Below are 23,172 nucleotides of genomic sequence, written 5' to 3' on the forward strand. Positions count from 1 at the left end.
CCAGTGTCCATGGCTGACTTGCACTCACTTCATTAAAACCTATTACCTGCTCAGTAGGTTATAAGTTGACTCACACTAGGCTTTCTTGGAAGAATAACATTTGATTTGCTTACTCATGGCTGTTAAAAATCATAAAGTTTTCTCATAAGGGAACCATTCATTAAAATGTACATTGAAACCATTTATGTCACCTGCAGGAGAAAGCTGCCTCTGTGTTTGTTGTGTTTACATTTAATTTACTCATATAACTTCTAAAAGAAGTCAGAGAAGCAATTAAATTTTCTGACAGTTTTACAAGGCAGAGTTATATAACTGGCCCATGTCACCAAAATGCTTTTGAAATATATTCCTGGTTTATTGACCAGTTGGTGCTTGAATGATTTAAGCATCCAAACATAAATATATAATGAGCAAAGTAAGTTCACCTAAGTTCAGAAAACTTAGACTGCCCTTTTAATTAACTCTGTAAGCAGTAGCTATTTTTCATGAGGCAGAAAAGATTTTACATTCAAGTAGATTTTCAGAGTACTTAATTGATGATTTGATTCTGACTGACCCCTTGATATAAATTGAGTCTGAACAAGTGGAATTCTTCTGTGTGTCTGCTGCAAAGGGGCAGAGAGAAATGAGCAGTTGTTTCATGAAGAGCTGAATCTGGGGTGGATGGGGGAAGAGGTGGTCTGTGTGGAGAACAAAGGTCGTCTAGCTTCATGCTTTGGCATCTGGTGCATACAGAACTGCTGCAGCTCGCTGCAAGCAGAAGTGATGCTGTAGTGGAGAAAGAGGTGGTTACAAGGCCTTGGGGTCCCTTCTCTTTAGCTGGCTCGTGAGGAAAGCAAACTAGGCTAGTGCTCAGGAGGCTTTTTAACGATCCGCGTCTGGAAGTGGCGCACATCACTTCGGCTTTCATTTCTTCGGTGAGAACTCGGTTGTAGGGAGACTGAGAACTGTATTAAGCTGTGTGTTTAGGAAGAAAGATGGTACAGGGAATATAGAAACACAGGTCTATGGAACACTAAGCAAGCAGAAAACAGATTAAGGCAGTTATTAACTCTAGGAAAACCGGTTGTACAAGGAGAGGAGTAAAATAAAGATGATAACAGCCAACATTTATTGTGTACTTATTCTGTGCCAGGTACTATTCTAAGTCCTCAGGTTTTTCGTACGTTAATTTTATTAAAAATTATGTCCAGTAAATACGATTGTAATTCCCATTTTACGGATACATGGTTATTTCACCAAAGTATTGATACCACAGTATTTATTGAATAAATGAGATAGGGAATGAAGATAGTGGAGTAAGAGAGCCAAATACTATAAGTAGGAAATAATAATGTGGAAATTATGCCTATATTATAATTTTGAACATGACCAATTTGAACTGTGCAGGTCCACTCATGTGCAGGTTTTTATCCAGTAAATATGTACAGTACTACATGATTTGTGCTTGATTGAATCCATGGATGCAGAACGTTGAATACAGTGGGCTGACTGTGGGACTTGAGCATCCAGATACTGAGGGATGACAGCATAAAACATCTAAAATTAACAGTCAAGTTACAACTGTATATACATACTGTTTAGAAATATAGAGGCAAATATCAGTAGAAACAACTAGAAAAGTTGAAAATCCTCAGGGTGACCTATTCAAATATAGGGTATGGGGTTGCCTTCATACTCTTGGACTTTCTGAACTATGTTGATCTAAAAATAAAGTACTTGGTAGAAGAGATGCTATCAAGAGAGATGAAATGAAATGATATGAAGTGGCCATCATTTATACCTCTGTTCACATAGAACTGAGATGGTTTTGTAAATTACTAAATAATGGAGCTGTACACTGACAGGGCGGAGAAGGCAATGGCACCCCACTCCAGAACTTTTGCCTGGAGAATCCCATGGACAGAGGAGCCTGGTGGGCTATAGTCCATGGGGTCGCTAAGAGTCAGACACGATTGAGCGACTTCACTTTCACTTTTCACTTTCATGCATTGGAGAAGGCAATGGCAACCCACTCCAGTGTTCTTGCCTGGAGAATCCTGGGGACGGGGGAGCCTGGTGGGCTGCCGTCTGTGGGGTCTCACAGAGTTGGACACGACTGAAGCTACTTAGCACCAGCAGCAGTAGCAGCAACACTGACGGGGAACTAGGACCAAGTGTGTGGACCTGGGTTTGTCCTACGCTCTGTTGGCCGAGTCACTTAACCTTTGAGGATTCACTTTCTTCTTGTTTTAATGAGAATGATGCTCTCTTCAAGTTACTTTAACTTCTAGATTCCTATAGTTCTAGGTGTTAGACCAAGTAATTTTTGTTTTTAAACAGTAAGTCAGTGTGACAGTATAGGCTACAAAGCTATGTTTGAAAGCAGCTGGCTGTTAAGTCACATCCTACACCTTGTCTTATGCTTCCCAGATCCATATACATATATATTTGTAGATTTTTTTTGGAAGGGGAGGGGTTGCCAGGTTGGTTTTTTTTTTTTTTTCTGGCTTCCCAAGATGATGATTTTAATTTGAGATTTCCTACTGATAGATATTGATTATATAAGAAGTATATACATTTATTATCCACTTCCTACTTCTAAGCGCTGGTCATGAAATCGTGGTTATCTAATGTGACCATTTCTATTCTAGGTCCAGTGGCATTGCAGAGCACGGATGGTTGCGGGAGCCAACTTCTACATTGTTGGACGAGACCCTGCTGGCATGCCCCATCCAGAAACAGGGAAGGATCTTTATGAGCCGACTCATGGCGCCAAAGTGCTGACCATGGCCCCGGGCCTGATCACCTTGGAGATCGTTCCCTTTCGAGTTGCCGCTTATAACAAGAAAAAGAAGCGGATGGACTACTATGACGCTGAGCAGTAAGTGTTGCATTCTCTGCATAAATCTGTGAAACGCCTTGTGTTCTAAGCTGCTCCTAGGCTTTTAATATATTGCCTCATCTTCACAACAGCTGACCAATGGCAGGCTTTGTTGTACCAATTTCAGAGACGGGCAAACCAAAGAAACTAATTTCTCAATACTTTAGAAGTTAGAAGTAGAAATAAAAATTGAATCTGGTTTCATGGTTCATGATCTTAGGAATTTTATTAGGAAGTGATGACATTTCTATCTGCCTTATAGAAGTAGTCCAAGGACTCAGCAATGATTTGGCTAGTAAGCGTAAAGGATTTATGTAATAAGAGAGTTTGACTAATATTTGCGCAGTCATTGTGTGACAGGCACTCTCCTAATTGCATTATAGGTATTAAGTTAATACTTGTAATTAATGCCCTATGCGAATCCTGTGAAACAGGTGCAGTTATCCCCATTTTGTAGATTGGTAGTAAGCTGAGGCATACAAAGTTCAAATACTCTTGTAATGTCACAGATCAAGTGAATAGCAGCTCACGGGGTATGCTGACCACTAAGAGTGCAACTTCATTCTTCAAAGATCTTAGAAGGAGCAAAAAATGAACAACCTTTTCGTGCAAATTATTGGTAATGTTAAGCATGTATCTATCTTCTTTTGACTGACAAAATTTTATTAGTTGCTATCTATAGATAATATCCATACAGACATACCTCGAGATACTGTGGGTTCAGGTCCAAACCACTGAAATTAAAGTGAGTAATCCCAATAAAGCAAGTCACATAAAATTTTTTTGTTTCCTAGTACAGGTAAAAGTTATGTCTACATATACTATAGTGTTAAGCACACATTATTTCTAAAAAAGCAATTTACACACGTTAATTTAAAAAACTTTATTGCTTAAATGTTAACCATCCTCCGAACCTTCAGTGAGTTGTGATGTTTTTGCTGGTGGAGGGTCTTGCTTACATGTTGATGGCTGCTGACTGATTAGGGTGGTGGTTGCTGAAGGTTGGGCTGTGGTAGTATATTTGAAGATACTAAGTATATATTTTAAGACAACAGTGAAGTTTGCCACATCCATCAACTCTTTCACTAATGAGCTGTCTGTAACACAATGCTGTTTAATCGAGCTTCTTTCAAAACTGGACTCAGTCTCAAACCCTGCTGCTGTTTTATCAGCTAAAGTTTATGTAATAGTCTAAATTCTTTGTTGCCATTTAAAAATCTGTATAGCATCTTACCAGGAGTGGATTCCATCTCAAGTAACCACTTTCTTTGCTTATTAGAAGCAGGTCTTTAACCATTTTAAGTTTTAGTGTGCAGTTGCAGCAATTCAGTCACATCTTCAGACTCCACTTCTAATTCTCGTTCTCTTGCTGTTTCTACCACATCTGCAGTTCTTTCTTTCACTGAAGCTTCAAACCCCTCAGGTCACCCATGAGGTTTGGAATTAGCTTCTTCCAAACTCCTGTGAATGCTGGTATTTTGACCTCTCCCCAGGAATCCCATATATTCTTAACGGCATCTAGAATGGTGAATCCTTTTTTAGAAGGTTTTCAATTGACTTTGCTCAGATCCATCAGAGGAATCACTATCTGTGGCAACTGTAGCTTTATAAAATGTATTTCTTAAATAAGAAGACTTGAAGGTGGAAATTAGTCCTTTATCCACAACATTAGCAGGCGTGAAAGGAACATTAATCTTGTTGCACACCTCCATCAGAGCTCTTGGGTGACCAGGTGCATTGTCAATGAGCAGTGTCAGTATTTTAAAAAGAATCTTTTTTTCTGAGCAGAAGTTCTTAACATTGGGCTTAAGATACTCTGTAAAACCATGTTGTGAACAGATGTGCTGTTGTTCAGACTTTGTTGTTCCATTTATACAGCAGAGTCAGAGTAGATTTAGCATTGTTCTTAAAGACTCTAGGAATTTTGGAATGGTCAATGAACACTGGCTTCAACTTAAAAGTCATCAGCTGCAGTAACCTCTATCAAGAGTCAGCCTGTCCTTTGAAGCTTTGAAGCTAGGCATTGACTTCTCCTCTCTAGCTATGAATGACATCATCTAGATGGCATCATCTTCCAATAGAAGGCTATTTCATCTACATGGAAACTCTGTTCTTTAGTGTGAAAGTGTTAGTTGCTCAGTTGGGTCTGACTCTTTGTGACTCCATGGACTGTAGCACACTGGGCTCCTCTGTCCGTGGAATTCTGCAGGCAAGAATACTGCAGTGTGTTTGCCGTTCCCTTCTTCAGGGGCTGTCCAGGGATTGAACCCAGGTCTCCTGCACTGCAGACAGATTCTTTGCCATCTAAGCCACCAGGGAAGTCCATTGTTTAGTGTAGCCACCTTCATTAATGATCTTAGCTAGATCTTCTGGATAACTTGCTGCAGCTTCTATATCAGCGCTTGCTGCTTCACCTTGTACTTTTATGTTATGGAGATGGCTTCTTTCCTTAAATCTTATGAACCAACCTCTGGAGGCTTCAGGCTTTCCTTTTTAAACCTCCTCACCTCTCTTAGTCTTCATAGAATTGAAGAGAGCTGGGGACTTGCTCTGAATTAGGCTTTGGCTGAAAGGATTATTGTAGCTGATTTGATCGTCTATCCAGACCACTAATAGTTTCTCCATATGAGCAGTAAGGCTTGTTTGGCTTGCTTGTCTTTCATGTGTTCGATGGAGTAATACTCTTAATTTACTTCAATAACTTTTTCTTTGCATTCGCAACTTGGCTGCTTGGCACGAGAGGCCTAGCCCATCTCAGTTTTCAACATGCCTTCCTCACTAATAAGCTTAATAATTTCTAGCTTTTAATTTAAAGTGACACATGTGCACTTTTGACTCAAAAACTTAGAGGCCATTGTAGATTAGTTGACCTGGTTTCAATATTGTTGTGTCTCAGGGAATAGGGAGGCCTGAGGGGAGGGAGAGAGGTGGGGGAGCTGCTAGTTAGTGGAGCAGTCAGAACACATATATTTAGTAAGTTCACCATCATTATGTGGGCATGGTTCATGGGGCTCTAAAACAATTACAGTAACCTCCAAGATCACAGGTCACCAGATATAATAATAATGAAAATGTGTGTGTGTGTGAGTCGCTAAGTCGTGTCCAACTCTTTGCAGCCCCATGGACTGTAGCTGTCCAGGCTCTTCTGTCCATGGGATTCTCCAGGCAAGAATACTGGAGTGGGTTGCCATTTCCTTCTCCGATTTTAAGAAATAGGTAATCCAAAAAGGAAGAACCAGTTGCAAAATACAGGACTTTAAGAAAAATAATAAACATTAAATATTTCCTAGAATTTTGAGATGGAATAGACCTTAGATATCCTTTAGACAAGCCATTAGTTTTATCAGTAGGTAAACTGAATGACTTTAGCAAAGATTGCATTAATTAAGTCTTCTTCTCAACTAAACACCGTTTCTCTAGCCCTCTATCTTTCATTTAGATCCCAATTAGAAAATTTTCGATTTATTTTTATTTTAACATCTTGTTTAATTTGATGTAAAAACTTTTCAAGTCTTTTAATTGCTGATTCTGTTATCCTTGCTGTATGCTAATTAAATTTTTAGATAACATGACTTTCAAGGTCATTATTCAAGTCATTATAATAGAATTATTAAGATAGACTTCGGAGAGGACAGAACTCGCTAGAAACCTTATGATGTACAATTCAGCTTCCATTAGACATAGTATTATTCAATTAAATACAAATCCTCAAAATTATATTAGTTTCCAGCTCCCATTTTTATCATGTCTACAAAGATGATGTAGTTTGCTAGGTTGAGTCTGTGATTTGAGGGGAGTGATAACAGTGATAGATTAAATATTTTTTAATTATTATTATTGTAGGATTGGATTCTTTAAGCTTGGAAAACAAAATTGCTGAACGTGTCTAGGGATTACTCTCTTACGATCTCTTCCTTGATTTTAATTCTCTTCCTAATGTGGATCCTACACACGCAGATCAAGGCTCTTTTCTGTCCTCCCTCTCTTCATTCTGCCAAAATGATGTTTTTTTCCTTCCAAGATTTTTGCTACTTTCACTTTACTGACCAGTTTCTCTTCTGTTCAGAATTAGATCTAGAACAGTTTCCCCTAGAAACGTCTCTGTTTTGTTATGCTAGAGTCAGAATAGCAAGAGCACAGACTTTGAAGCCTAAGGGGAGGGAGTCACATTCTTGCCCCACCACCCCTGCAGCTGTGTGACCATGGGTGAATCACCGTCCTCTTCCTGCCCTGCTTCCCTCAGCTTCAGAATGGGGTGTAGTGATCGTGCTGTGTGTATCTTCATAGAGCGGTTGAGGACCAGATCAGCTCATGCATGTCATTTGCAAACAGTGTTAACTGGAACCTAGTAAGTACTAGAAATGTGCCTATTGTTGTCATATATATAATATATATAATGAAAAAGTATGAACAGTTGTGAGGATTATCAAAATGTGCCACACAGACACGTAATGAGCAAACACTGTTGGAAAAATGGTGCCAATAGACTTTCTCAAGGCAGGGCTGCCACAGACCTTCGGTTTGTGAAAGATACAGTGAAGTGAAGTGCGGTAAATGAGGGAAGCCTGTAGGCGGTACACCCTGTGAGTTTAGAGTGGCCCTGTGAGGCTCTGGAAGCAGAAGTTACGCCTGCTAGCCCCATGCTTGCCGAGGGACTTGAGATTCCTATGTCATCTCTGGCCTTGTTTCTTTATCTCCAGAAGGGTGGCAGTGGATGAACTGATTTCCTTCTAGCTCAAAATCTGTAGTTCTTTCCAGAATCTATAGCTCCTAGCTATTTTTCGTTAGTAGGAGCTTCATGTTTTGTTGACTAATACTTTTTTTATGCAAATTGCACCTGCGTATTTAGTACTCTTGCTTTTTTAGTATAAATTACACTTCAGGCTGAGCAAGTAGTTGCCTCTTAGTTTCTGTGAGAATTGGTTCCAGGACCCTTGCACAGATAGCAAAGCCTTCAGATCCTTGAGTCTCTTATATAAAATGGTATAGTATTTGTATATGGCTTACGCACATCCTCCTGTGGACTTTAAATTACCTCTAGAGCAGTGGCACCCCACTCCAGTGCTCTTGCCTGGAAAATCCCATGGACGGAGGAGCCTGGTAGGCTGCAGTCCATTGGGTCACTAAGAGCCGGACATGACTGAGTGACTTCACTTTCACTCTTCACTTTCATGCATTGGAGAAGGAAATGGCAACCCACTCCAGTGTTCTTGCCTGGAGAATCCCAGAGACGGGGGAGCCTGGTGGCTGCTGTCTATAGGGTCGCACAGAGTCGGACACGACTGAAGTGACTTAGCAGCAGAGTATTTTTAATACCTAATACAATATAAATGCTATGTAAATACAATATAAATGCTATTTAAATTATATATATTGTTGCCTGCCCATGATAAATTCAAGTTTTATTTTTTGACTTTTTGTGTTTTTTCAGTGTCAGTTGTTATTTATCTTCTTTCATTTTTTATTTTGTTTATTTGGATCCTTTCTTCTTTCCTCTTGATGAGCTTGGCCAGAGGTTTATTGATTTTGTTTACCCTTTCAGAAAACCCACTCTTGGTCTTACAGGTTTACATTTTGGGACTTTCTAGAAGTCTCTTCTTGCCCCCTGAATGTTTTTAGTCAGAGGCTGTTTGAATCCTTGGATGTAGAAACCATGGATTTGGAGGGCCAGCTCTCTGTTTAAATTTTTGTTTTCTCAGTTCATCTCTACTAATGGGTGCTGACTGAAACTTAAGTCTTATAACTTCTCATCTGAGAGAACTCTTCCTTTTTTCCATGATACTGTACAGTTGACTCTGCATTCAGGAATAATGCTGATCCTAACCGTGTGTCCTCATTTAATGTGGCCTGTTTTGTAATAGTTCGGACAAGAACGGAAAAGAAATAAAAAAAAAATTCTTTTGTTTCTGAAAGGGACATAAATTCTGATGTCATTTAATAAAATAAGTTACCTGCAAAAATAAATACTATTTATAACAGTGGAACTTGAGGGATTTGTTGGCTTCTCGTTTAATGACAAATAATTCTGGAGAAAATGCATAATCTTAGATGATAGCAGACTTTTCTGAGCAATGGACTCTAGAAAAACACAGGAAAACCCCATGAGTCAATGAACAGAAAAGGCTTATTGTGTAGCTGATTTGGGGAAATGTGAAAGTACTCTTGACTGTGCTCAACGGCCTTAGTGTGGAATTCAAGGCAAGACCCACTCTAGACCATTATTTTCTTTTTATGTATTTTAATTGGAGGATAATTACAATTTTTTTTTTTTTTTTGCCATACATCAACATGAATCGGCCACAGGTATACATGTGTCTCCCTCATCCTTAACCTCCCCTCCCACATCCTTCCCCACCGTACCCCTCTGGATTGTTCCAGAGCATGGGCTTTGGGTGCTCTGCTAGACCGTTATTTTCTGAAGATCTGAGTTGTGGCCCAGGTTATAGTATACTGCAGAACCTCACCGTGAGAAGAATTTGCAATAAACCAGAAATGTACCATTTTAACCCTTGTACAAAATTAGGGTTTGCCAATATCTGGAAATCATTCTAAATCATGGCATGGTTTTTTTTGGCTTAAACACAATTAAATAAATTTATATTAGAAATAGATGTATGTGTCTCTGTGTGTATTTATATATGTATATGTATGCATATGTATATATACTTATATACATATGGATACACACATACTACAGTTTCACTGTCTGAAAAAAAGTGCAGCTAGAAAAGCAATGTGATGAGTTTTAAAGGGTCTTTTTCTACCAAAGAGATGCTTTAGAAGGTTAAAGAAAATTTGGGGAGAGAGACGGGGTGGGATGATTTGGGAGAATGGCATTGAATCATGTATGATATCATATAAGAAACAAATCGCCAGTCCAGGTTCGATGCAGGATACAGGATGCTTGGGGCTGGTCCACTGGGATGACCCAGAGGGATGGTACAGGGAAGGAGGTGGGAGTGGGGTTCAGGATGGGGAACACGTGGCAGATTCATGTTGTAGCAAAACCAATACAATATTGTAAAGTAATTAGCCTCCAATTAAAATAAATAAATTTAAATTTTTAAAAAAAGAAAAAAAATTTATTTCTAATAAAAAAAAAGCAATTAGAGTAAACTTTGAACTATGTTACTGAATAGGTGATTGAAGTGAAAATATAAAATATTAAGAAAAACCTAAAAGCTTCAAATATGTTCTTTTGTGGTTCAAAACATGTAGGGTCACCATCAGAGATTTTAATTTTCTTAGTCTGGAGAAAATTACCTATTGCCAATTCTTTTGAAAGCTCCTCCTGCCGTTGAGAACCCCCACTGAGGGTAGGCTTGGTTTCCTACAAATGGATAGAATGTATAGTGCCAGGGGTGGAATGCTGGGCAGGGCAACCCTTCACTTCTCACCCCGCATGCAATTTATTTGTGTGGTTTATGTACAAATGTTATGAGTGAAACCTCATTCTGAAAGTAACAATTAGTCACAGAGTAAGAGGTGAGAAGTAGAATTCTTCTGCAGGTGGCCGACTATTTAAAACTTAGATGAGTTTGCCTTTTGATGAGTTAAGGAAGCAAAGCTAGAGTAGAGCTTTTACACTTCTTGTGTGGATGTGTTTTGTTACTGTGGTTTCCTTGCACGATCAGTTGATTTAATCACACACAGGACCATAGAGTCCATCTGTATGTAGTTGAATGATGTGCTGGGAAGCCCTGGATAACTTTCATGTTTTGTTAAGTCTGTGTAATATTGCTTTAAGTCTCTCTTTTAATCATTCAAAAGCTAAATAATTACATCAGTTCTCATAAGAATTTCCAGTGATGAATTCTATATTAGTTGCATGACTGGCTCATTTTCTTGGAATTTTTTTTGAGTTACTAAATCTAATAAATTGTAACTTGGGAAGCTTTAAAACTGCCTTAGTTTTCTCATTTTTTATATTCCTGTTCAAGTGTAATTAAGTTGATGGGAATATGTTGGAAAGTGATTAAAATTTTGTGGAAAGGCGATAGTCTTTGATGTAGTGAGAAAACAGTTATTAATTATGCACATATGAGGTTGTCTTATGTTTGATTAATGGATGTTATTCAATGCCAGCTTTTATGTAATTAATGATTTTGTAGCTTTGATTTGACTAAATACCAGTGTAAAACAAGGCTTAGGGATAAAAAAACAAACTTCATGAAGATTACAGGCGAGATATTATTGATAAGAATTATGATAAAAATCATCTGTTTATACTTAGGAAGTTAAGTAGGTTCATGTTAGCTGTAATAATGACTCAAGGAAATTTAGTTTTAGGACTACAAGATTAAAACCCATTCTTTCACCTATTACACACTTTTAGAGATAATTCAGCTATTTGTAATTTTTTTCTCCTTTAGCAATAATTCTTCTTTGTATTTGGATCAGTTCAGTTCAGTTCAGTTCAGTCGCTCAGTCGTGTCCGACTCTTTGCGACCCCATGAATCGCAGCACGCCAGGCCTCCCTGTCCATCACCAACTCCCGGAGTTCACTCAGACTCACGTCCATCGAGTCAGTGATGCCATCCAGCCATCTCATCCTCTGTCATCCCCTTCTCCTCCTGCCCCAGTTAATGCAAAATTTTGGTTCATATTTTTAAAATAGCAGCTCACCAAAGAAAGAGTGCCTGTGAGTCAGAGTGCCTGGTGGAAATGGGTCAGTGAGGGGACAGGTAGACACAAATGTTTGCTTTTGATTATTTCCATGTTATCAGTAGAGTATTCCTTCATATTTTAAATTGTGAAGTATTCCTTAAATCATGTACTAAATGTCTTCTTTTTTTAAAGCGCTCTACTTATAGACATCCTTCAGGGCTTTTCTCATACTTTCTTCACTCTTTCATATACTTGCCACAGAAGAGCTCACCTGCTCTAGTGGCTTCTGTGTGGTGACACTTAAAGCTATTCCTCAGTGTTTCCAGGTTGCTAATTACGTTAACTTTCTATTGCTCTGTAACAAATTAACACAAATTTAGTGGCTTAAAACATTACCCATTCATAACCTCACAGTCCCTTAGGTCAGAAGCCTGGGGTGACAATTATAGTAGTAAAAGATCACAGATCACCAAATATAATAATAATGAAAATGTGTGTGTGTTAGTCACTCAGTCGTGTCTGACTCTTTGCTACCCCATGGACTGTAGTCCCCCAAGTTCCTACGTCCATGGGATTCTCCAGGCAAGAATACTGGAGTGGGTTGCCATTTCCTTCTCCGATTTTAAGAACTAGGTAATCCAGAAAGGAAGAACCAATTGCAAAATACAGGACTTTAAGAAAAATAATAAACATTAAATATTTCCTAGAAGTTTGAGATGGAATAGACCTTAGATATCCTTTAGACAAGCCAGATGCCCTTGTTGGAAAAATTCAGTTCCTTATGGTTATAGGACTGAGGGTCCCCATCTTCTTACTGGGCAATAGGGGGATCATTCTCTGCAGCTCAAAGCCACATTGTGGTTTTTCCTTGTGGGCCCCTTTATCTCAGTGTTAGACCCTCCCTCAGGTCAAATCCCTGAGGGTTTGAATCTCTGACTACTGCTGTCATCTGAGAACATTCTTTGCTTTTAGAGGGCTTGAATGATTAGGCCTCTAACTCATTAGTTAGGCCCACTCACATAATTTCACTGTTTTAGGTCAATGGATTAGTAACTTTCATTGCTTCTGCAAAATTCCTTTTGCCATATAAGGACATATCATGCTAGTGACACCTTCATGGGATGAAGGTCATAAAGACCATCTTAGAATCCTGTCTACACACTAATGGGTGTTTCTGCTTAGATTTCATGATATTATTTAAAATGTCCAGAAGCGGCTTTACCTTTCCCTTCATGTATCTCTAAATCCTAAATTTCCTTAGTTACTTGTTCTTCTTCTTATATAGAATGTTTGGAGTCCTTTATTCTTTCACCTCACTCTTTATACCCAAGTCTTGTCATGTTGACCTCTGAAATATTTCTTGTGTGAATTCTTTTTTTCTTGCTGTGTGGTGTTGGAGAAGACTCTTGAGAGTCCCTTGGACTGCAAGGAGATCAGTCCATTCTAAAGGAGATCACCCCTGGGTATTCTTTGGAAGGAATGATACTAAAGCTGAAACTCCAGTACTTTGGCCACCTCATGCAAAGATTTGACTCATTGGAAAAGACTCTGATGCTGGGAGGGATTGGGGGCAGGAGGAGAAGGGGACGACAGAGGATGAGATGGCTGGATGGCATCACCGACTCCATGGACGTGAGTTTGAGTGAACTCCGGGAGATGGTGATGGACAGGGAGGCCTGGCGTGCTGCGATTCATGGGGTCACAAAGAGTGGGACACGACTGAGCGACTGAACTGAACTGAAGTCTTCGCCACACATAAATATTTCTGTTAAAGTACTGGGGAATTGTCTGCCATTATTTCATAAAATGTTTTTACTGATTTTGATGTTTCTTTTGAAAACTTGTGGAAGTCTGATAGCAATTGCATGAATTTTCCAGTGAGTCTTGTCCTGTGCTTATAGATTTTTCACATACTTTATGGCAAAAGTTTTATTTTTTAATTGCATAGATAATAATTATTAGACAATAATAATAAAGATTATATTTATTGCATAGGGAGTTATTGCATAACCATTAACAGATACTGCTACTGCTAAGTCACTTCAGTCGTGTCCGATTCTGTGTGACCCAATAGATGGCAGTCCACCAGGCTCCCCCGTCCCTGGGATTCTCTAGGCAAGAACACTAAGGTCTCATTTAAAATCTTAGTATACCTTTGAATTATAATTAATGACAGTACTATGTATACTTTTGAAAGTCAAATTATATATTTTATATATGCTGTATCTTGTTTTAAAGTCAACATTTACATTGAAATTAGGATAAAACTTAACAACTTTGCTGTTCTTTTATTCATTTATTAACTACATATTGATCTTTACTGCATACATGCCCTTGCTATGTATGAGCACTGTGGTTGGAAACAAGCTTGATTTGTTGGCTTAAGAGATATAGGGACTTACATTCTGGAGAAGACAGACCATAAACCACTAACAACACAGTTAACTAAGGGTCCCATGTGCTTTGCAGCATACTTGTGGCAAGCTCAGCTAACACTTATCTGACCAAGTCTGGGTTATCAAGGATGGGTTCCTGAAGTAGGTGACATTTGGGCTGAGTTCCAAAAGATGAATAGGCATCTTGATAAAGAAGGACATAATAGACTGTGCCAAAGCCTTTGACTGTGTGGATCACAATAAATTGTGGAAAATTCTGAAAGAGATGGGAATACCAGAGCGCCTGACCTGCCTCTTGAGAAACCTGTATGCAGTTCAGGAAGCAACAGTTAGAACTGGACTTGGAACAACAGACAGGTTCCAAATAGGAAAAGGAGTACGTCAAGGCTGTATATTGTCACCCTGCTTGTTTAACTTATATGCAGGGTACATCATGAGAAATGCTGGGCTGGAAGAAGCACAAGCTGGAATCAAGATTGCCGGGAGAAATATCAATCACCTCAGATATGCAGATGACACCACCCTTATGGCAGAAAGTGAAGAGGAACTAAAGAGCCTCTTGATGAAAGTGAAAGAGGATAGTGAAAAAGTTGGCTTAAAGCTCAACATTCAGAAAACGAAGATCATGGCATCCGGTCCCATCACTTCATGGGAAATACATGGGAAAACAGTGGAAACAGTGTCAGACTTTATTTTGGGGGGCTCCAAAATCACTGCATGGTGACTGCAGCCATGAAATTAAAAGATGCTTACTCCTTGAAAGGAAAGTTATGACCAACCTAGACAGCATATTGAAAAGCAGAGACATTACTTTGTCAACAAAGGTCCCTCTAGTCAAGGCTATGGTTTTTCCAGAAGTCATGTATGGATGTGAGAGTTGGACTGTGAAGAAAGCTGAGCACCAAAGAATTGATGCTTTTGAACTGTGGTGTTGGAGAAGACTCTCGAGAGTCCCTTGGACTGCAAGGAGATCCAGTGAGTCCATCCTAAAGGAGACCAGTCCTGGGTGTTCATTGGAAGGACTGATGCTAAAACTGAAACTCTAATACTTTGGCCACCTGATGCAAAGAGCTGACTCATTTGAAAATACCCTGATCCTGGGAAAGATTGAGGGAAGGAGAAGAAGGGGACAACAGAGGATGAGATGGTTGGATGGCATCACAGATTCGGTGGACATGAGTTTGGGTAAACTCCAGGAGTTGGTGATGGACAGGGAGGCCTGGCATGCTGCAGTCCATGGGGTCGCAAAGAGTCGGACAGGACCTAGTGAGTGAACTGAACTGAACTGAATAGCATTCTGGACAAAGAGATAAGCACTTGAAAGGTGCTGAGGCGAGAAGACCCAGAGGGCTTGGGAAGAAGTCCAGGGTAGATAGGAAAAGGGAGTGAAAGGAGCAGGATGAGATAGGGACAAGATAAAGTAGTTCTTTGGAAGGTACAAACTGGAATAGATTTTTAAAAGATAGTATTGTTAGGGTGAACATTAGATACTGGGAAGTTCAAGTTTTGGGTAATTAGGTAAATTGGATTATACTGACTGATTCTCCTAAGAAATTAACTAAAAATTCTGGTTAAAGGAAAATGTTTTCAGAAAAGTATTATGGCACTGATAAGATGATAAGGACTGTAAGGGTAAACTATTAAGTGAAAGTTAGGACTTCTGTTAACTTGAGTGTTGAAGTTGCTGTTGCCCTGGTGAACCTAGGGAACTCTAGTGTTGATTTCCGTGGTCCTGACCAGGGCAGGGAGTCAAGCAGGAGGCACTCCCTTTAGGCTGGTGCTCCCTCCCACCTTAGGTGTTTAGAGAGAACATGAAGTGAACCCCACCCATTCCTATACCCTGAGAGTCTGAGCAGAGCACTGAGCTTTAGGCTTCAAAGCTCAGGCTTGCTCACATGGGCCAAACGCAGATTACCTTGTTGTTGCTATTGTTTAGGCACTAAGTCATGTCTGACTCTCTTGTAACATGGACTGTGGCCCGCCAGGCTGCTCTGTCCCTGGGATTTCCCAGGCAAGAATACTGGAGTGGGTTGCCATTTCCTCCTCCAGGGGGTCAGGTACCAAAGCCCTGTCTCCTACATTGGCAGGTGGGTTCTTTACCACTGAGCCTCCAGGGAAGCCCTCATATTACTTGGATTATATCAGAAAAAATCAACAACCCCAAAACCCTCAAGCTGTGAAATCAGTTTTTGGTGGTTCTTAACTGGGCATGCCTCTTAAACATTCAGCAGAAGCAAATATATACTCTTACTGGATTATTACTCCCTTGTCCTCCACTTATTCCCACAAATAATTATACAGGCTTAATAGACAGTTTCAATAAAAAATGATAAAATACACAAGGAAACAGCGCCAACAAAAGAAAAAAAAAATAAAGGAAAGTACCTTCAGCACAAGTAGGTTTTCAAAGACTTCACATACCAGAATTATCAGACGTGGATTACAGAGTAACTATACTTGCAGTGTTTATTAAACCACAGACACGTTTGAAACTACTCCTTGGCACTTAAAAGTATAGAAATGACCTAGCAGTATAGAAGAGAGAACGGTGGGAGGGAAGTCAGTGTGGAGGTGTGCCCTGGTGCAGGCAACAGTTGATGAGATGATGGTTTAGGCAGCTTGCAACATGGAGACTGGAAGAAAGACAAGTAGGCATTCCCTGGAAACTTCTTATTTGACTGAATATCTGATAGGAGTTGTGCTCTAGCTTTTATTTAAAGAGTTTTGAGGTGAGGAAAACATGATGAATTAAGGATTTGGGTAAATTAGTTTGAGATAATTAAATTTTTCACGTATTTCGGTTGATCTTTGATTTGGAAATAAAAGATTATTAAATTTGTCACATATGATGTCAATGCTTTTTGGTTCCTGGAAAGAAATCCATAAACAGCTAATTATCTGGTTTTGAATAAATGATTTGTATTTGAAGAGAATTCTTAGTATTTTGATGTACACTGTTTATATATGAGTTTCTTTCAAGTTAGATGAAAGTTAATTACCCCCAAATAGTTAACGAGATTCACTTATAAGTTACTACCATCATCTTCAATTCTGTCAGAGAAGCTTCTCTTTGCATCCCTGATTGCTTATCATCTAATTAGCATTTTTTTTAAAGCCAGTTGAATTGAATATGAACTTTTGAAAGATAAATGCAGAGGGCCCCCCTCTGACCCCAGCTTCTTGTCTATCTGAACAGCTTGTGCTGTGGCTCTGATGGTCGCATGTGTGAGAGACAGCAGATGGTTGTAAAGATTTAAAATCTTCAGCACGTGGCCACGAGTTGTTGCACTTTGGAGTCGGTCAAGATGCTGGCCATGTGTAGTTAGTGTGTCGTACATGGGACAAGATGCTGCGCCCCAGGGTCCCACATAGTCTGATGGCTGGTGTGCCTTTTCCATCCTTGAGTCCTAAAACCCCTTCCCCTTCGGTTGTTTTTCGTTTTGTGTTTTATTGTTTTTGGGGGCGGGGAGAGAGAGTGTGTGTGTGTGTTAGAGGAGGCGTTCTGTCAGCTGTGGATTGTAAGACTCTGTGACCGAGTGGTTTTGAAAAGGAAAAAAAAAAAGAAACAGACCTGCGTTTCTTTTTTCAGGTGCCACAATATCCGTTACCGAGTATAATCAGATGGGCTATCTGGAATTGCTTTGCAGTGAAAGCCTGTGCTGTACTTAGTTGCTCCATCGTGTCTGACTCTTTGCCACCCCAGGGACTGCAGCCCCCCAGGCTCCTCTGTCCATAGAGGATTCTTCAGATAGGAATACTGGCGTGGATTGCTTCGCCCTCCTCCAGGGGATCTTCCCAACCCAGGGATCGAACCCTGGCCTCCTGCATTGTGGGCAGAGTCTTTACCAGTTGAGCTATTAGGGGAGCCCAGTGAAAGCCTTAGGTCCTTTGTTTAGTAGCCTGACCTGCTTCTGGCAGATTCCCGATTACTCACAGGTAGGGTTCAGAGCTAGTTTTTAGGTCATTCCCGGAAGAGCTCAGTTTTTTTTTTCTGTAGAAAGCTATCCATTCAAAGCTGTGATTGTGAAAACTGGGATTAGATTACAGATAGTGACTGTTGTGTCAAGTCCTTGCACCTGATTTCTGATAAAAAAATAAAATTCTCATGTGATGGATCGAAGTACAAGTATGCTGCTGCTGCCGCTAAGTCGCTTCAGTCGTGTCCAACTCTGTGCGACCCCACAGACATCAGCCCACCAGGCTCCCCTGTCCCTGGGATTCTCCAGGCAAGAACACTGGAGTGGGTTGCCATTTCCTTCTCCAGTGCATGAAAGTGAAAAGTGAAAGTGAAGTCGCTCAGTTGTGTCCAACTCTTCGCGACCCCATGAACTGCATGCAGCCTACCAGACTTCTCCATCCATGAGATTTTCCAGGCAAGAGTACTGGAGTGGGTTGCCGTTGCCTTCTCTGGTACAAGTATGAAGCAGAAGGAAATAAATGTGTTTTCCGTAGCCAGGGTGGAGTGGAACCACCAGCTTGTGGAAGCAGAAACTCCCATTTCATGTGATGAAGAAATGCTTGTGGCATGCGGGGCAGATGGAGTGTGAAATAGGGTCGGAAAAGAGGTACCCAGGGACTGTGGTTTTAAAGTGCAATTTCAGAAGGAATGCAAGCCGACTTCTGGATTTCAGACTCTTTGGCATTATGAGGAAAGAAAGGGCTTTAATTGGTCTGGCTCTTTTCCTTTAATCACAAAGTCAGGACAGAGGTATTCTGCAAGCTGCTCCCTCATTTCCTTTCTCATTGCCATCAGGAACAGGCACTTTCTACACAGACATGGGGTTTCCTCTTTTGAAATCAAAATTTTAAACGGACATGGCCAGAAAGATCTAGAGTCATAATTTCCCTTAATGAGGCTTATGGAAGGAATTGTTAAGTGAACCTTCTAAGGAACAGAAACGTTCAAGCAACTTTTGTCAAATGATTGAGAGCCAAACTAATCAGTTGTACATTGGGTTGGAATGAGTGTTTCTGGACACAGTGCGAGAGATCTGGACCCCTGCCGGCCCTTGACTTCCTCTCCAGGTGCTGCTTTGCTAAGCTCTGCCTGGAGGGGTAACCTCTCTGGCTTGGAGATAAAGTCACTTAACTGCACTGATGGATCTTATTATCAGTTCCTGCCACACAGGTTCTGGGTTCCTCTCAGGAGGTGATCTTACAGCTTTATTGAGAAGGTTGAGACCATCTTGCATTAACCACCTCATCTCTTGCTAACTACAGATCATCACTATTTTCTTCATTCTTCACTCTCCTTGTCAGAGCTTCTTTCTCTGTGTTCTTCATCCCAGACTTTCTTCTCCAGCTTTCATTTCTTTGCTGTTTCTCTCTCCTGGCTTCCGTTCTCCTCCCTTTCCTCATTCTTGCCACTTATTTTCTTCTGCCTATATACATGGTAAGACCTCCCTTTTCCTTTAAAAAAGAAAAATCTTTTCTCCACTCTGTATCTCTGCCGCTTTACCACTTCATCTCTTTCCTCCTCATCCACTTTTGTTGTTGTTCAGTTGCTTAGTTGTGTCCGACTCTTTGTGGTCCCATGGGTTGCAGCACACCAGGCTTCCTGTCCTTCACCATCTTCTGGAGTTTGCTCAAACTCATGTCCATTGAGTCGGTGATGCCACTGAAACCATTGATTAAAGACAATTTAAAATTTGATTTATTTATCCAATGGATTTACCTCTGTTGTGGTCATCTTCCTTAGCCCCTCTGTGGCCTTAACAAAAATTTTACTTTTTTCATGAATCGTCACTTACGTTTTTTTCTGTTCTTAAGTATACTCTAATGACTGTGTAACTGTACTCAGGGATGTACATAGTGTACTTAAACCTTCAACTGTCATCATTTACGGACTTCCCTGGTGGCTCAGACGGTAGAGCGTCTGCCTACAATGCGGGAGACCTGGGTTCAATCCCTGGGTCGGGAAGATCTCCTGGGGAAGGAAATGGCAAGCCACTCCAGTATTCTTGCCTGGAGAATCCCATGGATGTCATCATTTACAACGTTTAAAACAACTTTAAATAACTATCTTTATGCATAATGTTTGCAGGCCTCTCCAGTTATTTCCTTTACGCAGATCCCTAGAAACCGAATGATTAGTTAAAACATACCTGGCATTCCTGTAGAAGCAAGGACCACTTGGGAGTTTATGATTTCACTTGATTCCCAAGTTAACTCCACAGATAGCAAAGTGGGGAAGGAAGAAGCATACAGTCACTGATGAGGAGTAAACAGGGCTTGTGACCTGGTGAGTTGAATGACCTAGAGCTCTCTCTGGGTTCTTGTCTGCTGCCTAGGCAGTCCCTTGTTTGAGGGAGAAGGTTGAAATCACCAGTAGACACTGTGTGTCTTAGCCATAGTGCGCTGTACTTAATGGTCTAAGGGCTGTTGTGTGTTTTGAAGGTATGAAGGTGAAAAGAGCTAACACTGCCTTTGTGTAATACCTTATCAATGAAATAATATTAATCATTGCTACTTACTTGTTTATTAGTTTTCAAGTTCCAATTTTTATCTTACTGTTCCAAAATGCATTTCGCCTTTCAGATTCAGACTATTTAGAATTAGATGTTTTTCTAAAAAAAAAAAAATCCTATTTCTAAGTTTTTAGTTGCCAAGGATTGGGGGAGAGGGAAGAAAATATGTATGGTTATAAAAGGGCTTCCTTCATAGCTTAGTCAGTAAAGAATCTGTCTGCAATGCAAGAGACCCAGGTTCAATTCCTGGGTTGGAAAGATCTCCTGGAAATGGCAAGCCACTCCAGTATTCTTGCCTGGGAAATGCCATGGACAGCGGAACCTGGCAGAGTATAGTCCATGGGGTCACAAGCGTCGGACATGACTTAGCAACTAAACCAACAATAAAAGGGCAATCCAAGCAATCATCGTTTTATTTTGTGATTTTTGATACTGTGGTGTTTTTTGTTCTGTGACAAACCTGAAATCAGGTTGATGTTTATAAGTATTATGTTTCATCTAGATCTTTTTCATTAAGCTTCTCTACCATGAACAGAAGGAACAGACTTTTTTAAAATTTCACTATTTACAGAGTTTTTTAAAATGTGAAATAATTTTCTTTTTTCTCTCCCTTTTAGCCATGAAGACTTTGAATTTATTTCAGGAACACGAATGCGAAAACTTGCCCGCGAAGGCCAGAAACCTCCTGAAGGTTTCATGGCTCCCAAGGCCTGGGATGTGCTGATGGAGTACTACAAATCCTTGGAGAAGGCTTAAGCTGTTCACCCAGTCAGTTCACCTTTGACACCACACTGAGTAACAAGAGGGGACCACGTAGTTATTGTTGGCATTTCTTTGTGGTGGTATCTGTCCAGACATGCATCCCCAAAACAGACCCTTTTCCTTAAGTATTAACAGCATCAGTTTGGTCTGCCTTATGAATTCTGTTCTGAACTAGTGTAACACACTCCTGGTTTTAATGTATCTTTTCCAACTTATTCTAGTTATATTCCTACAGTACAGTTTTAAAACCTTGTCTTTTTGTATTTATGCTTCTGTCTTATCATTTTTTCAAGCTCTTATACCAGTTGTAACCAATAGTATACACATTGAATCTCACTTTTCATCTCTTGAAAAAAGAAAAAAAGATCCATTAAATGATAAACTTGGCTAGATCTTGTTTTGGGAATTTTATAAGACATCTGTAGCAATTAGAATTTTTTTTTCCCTACAGTGAAAATATAAACTGCTTTGTTCCTTCCCCTCAGCTAGTGATCTCTTAACTGTTATAATCTAAAGTATATTAATATCTATGTAAACTCTGAATGAACTTTCTTGATTCAATAAAATTAAACTTTTTGGCTTCTTATTTATGTGATTTTTAAAAAATATTGTTATGTTTACACATACTTATCCTTCATGTGAAAAAGTTTCTGATGGAGAAAGGAATCATCTAATAATTGGTTCCAAGTACTGTTTCATAGTGAGGTTTTAAGTGGGAAAATAATGATGCGTTCTCAATCCATCCAAAACCTCAACTTGTTTTTCCCAAGTATCTCTCTAATATTCTTAAATACCTCAGATGCTGGTGCTAGTAGTAGAGACATGATGGAGAGATGTTAGAGTTTGCCAGTCAGTTCATCTGGAGTGGGGGACAACATATCCAGTTTGCTTTTGTAGAATATCCTGAATACTGAGTCATGGTTTTATGGTGGCAGCGACGGAGTCAAGATTCTGGGGGCAGTGAGTATCCAGTGGTGATGGCATCATGGTATTCAGCTCTCAAATATTCCAGTGGAATGGCCTTGGCTGAGTCCTCTGCCTCTAACTTCTCGTTCCTGACCATTTTCTAAGCCTTATTCTCTTGCCTTTTCCATCGGTTCTGTAAGATACCCAACAGTTGTCCTATATATTCCTTTGCTGCTGAAATTATCTGGAGTTTCTGTTTACTAAGATCCCTGGTCATAACAGGTGGCATGTGGAAAAAAAAATGTGTATCTCACATTAAAATCTTGATACTGCTAAATTGATTTTTACTGTTAAATTTTTTTTAAAAGGTTTATTATTTTATTTTGCTTCTGACTGTGCTGGGTCTTCATTGCTGTGCATGGGCTTTCTCTAGTTGCGGTGAGCGGGGCTCCTTTCAGTTGCAGTGCCCAAGCTTCTCACTGTGGTGGCCCCTCTTGTGGAGTACGGGCTCTGGAGTGTATGAGCTTCAATAGTTACGGTGCGTGGGCTCACTGGTTGAGGCTCGCGCTTCTGTAGGCACTCGGGCTTTGTTGCTCTGCAGCATGTGGGATCAAACCCCTGTCCCTTGCATTGGCAGGAGGATACCTAACCACTGGACTGCCAGGGAAGCCCTACTGTTAACATGTTTTAAACGTGTAAATATAGAGGAAAGAATTTTAGTTTTTGGCACTCAGAAAACGTACCCTTTAAAAATTACAAAAATATACTCATAAAATCAAGGTGAGAACATGAAGAACAGAAAGTGGCATTAAGGTAAAATGTGGTTGAAAAAGTAGCTTTGTGTTCTATCATATAATTGTTGTTCCTGAATTAGTCCCATTGTGGTATTTGACCTCATCCCACCAGAGAGGCACATGATGAAAACATGATTCTAGGACCCTGTAATTGGCCAGCCACCTGTGTGTTCTGGAAAGATGGAGAAGAAAATAAAAGTACCCAGTGATTTCTACAAGTCCACAGGTTGGTATGTGTGTCTTTAAGCTACAGTTATGATATATGTAGAAGTTTTATTTTTTCCTTTCCAGTTCATAAAAGTGAGCCCAAACCAATCTTTAAAATCTTCAACCCTTATCCCAAGCCTCTCCTGCCAAGTGGTCTTGGAAATCTCAAT

The 23,172-nt window shown here is 40.0% G+C and overlaps 1 protein-coding gene across 2 annotated transcripts in view; it reads left to right on the forward strand.

Annotated features, from left to right (window-relative positions):
• PAPSS1 (3'-phosphoadenosine 5'-phosphosulfate synthase 1) overlaps positions 1-22,338 on the forward strand; it is a 113,699-nt gene extending 91,361 nt beyond the window's left edge. Inside the window, exons 11-12 of one of the 2 annotated variants that reach the window (XM_005681330.3) lie at positions 2,634-2,863; positions 20,951-21,681. In XM_005681330.3, coding sequence (XP_005681387.2) covers positions 2,634-2,863; positions 20,951-21,089 — 369 coding nt within the window. In that variant the 3' untranslated portion in view covers positions 21,090-21,681. Of the gene's footprint in view, positions 1-2,633; positions 2,864-20,950 lie in introns of both variants that reach the window. The other variant, XM_018049236.1, reaches the window with a different exon arrangement.

The sequence above is a fragment of the Capra hircus genome, chromosome 6, assembly GCF_001704415.2.
Source record: "Capra hircus breed San Clemente chromosome 6, ASM170441v1, whole genome shotgun sequence".
NCBI lineage: Eukaryota > Metazoa > Chordata > Mammalia > Artiodactyla > Bovidae > Capra > Capra hircus.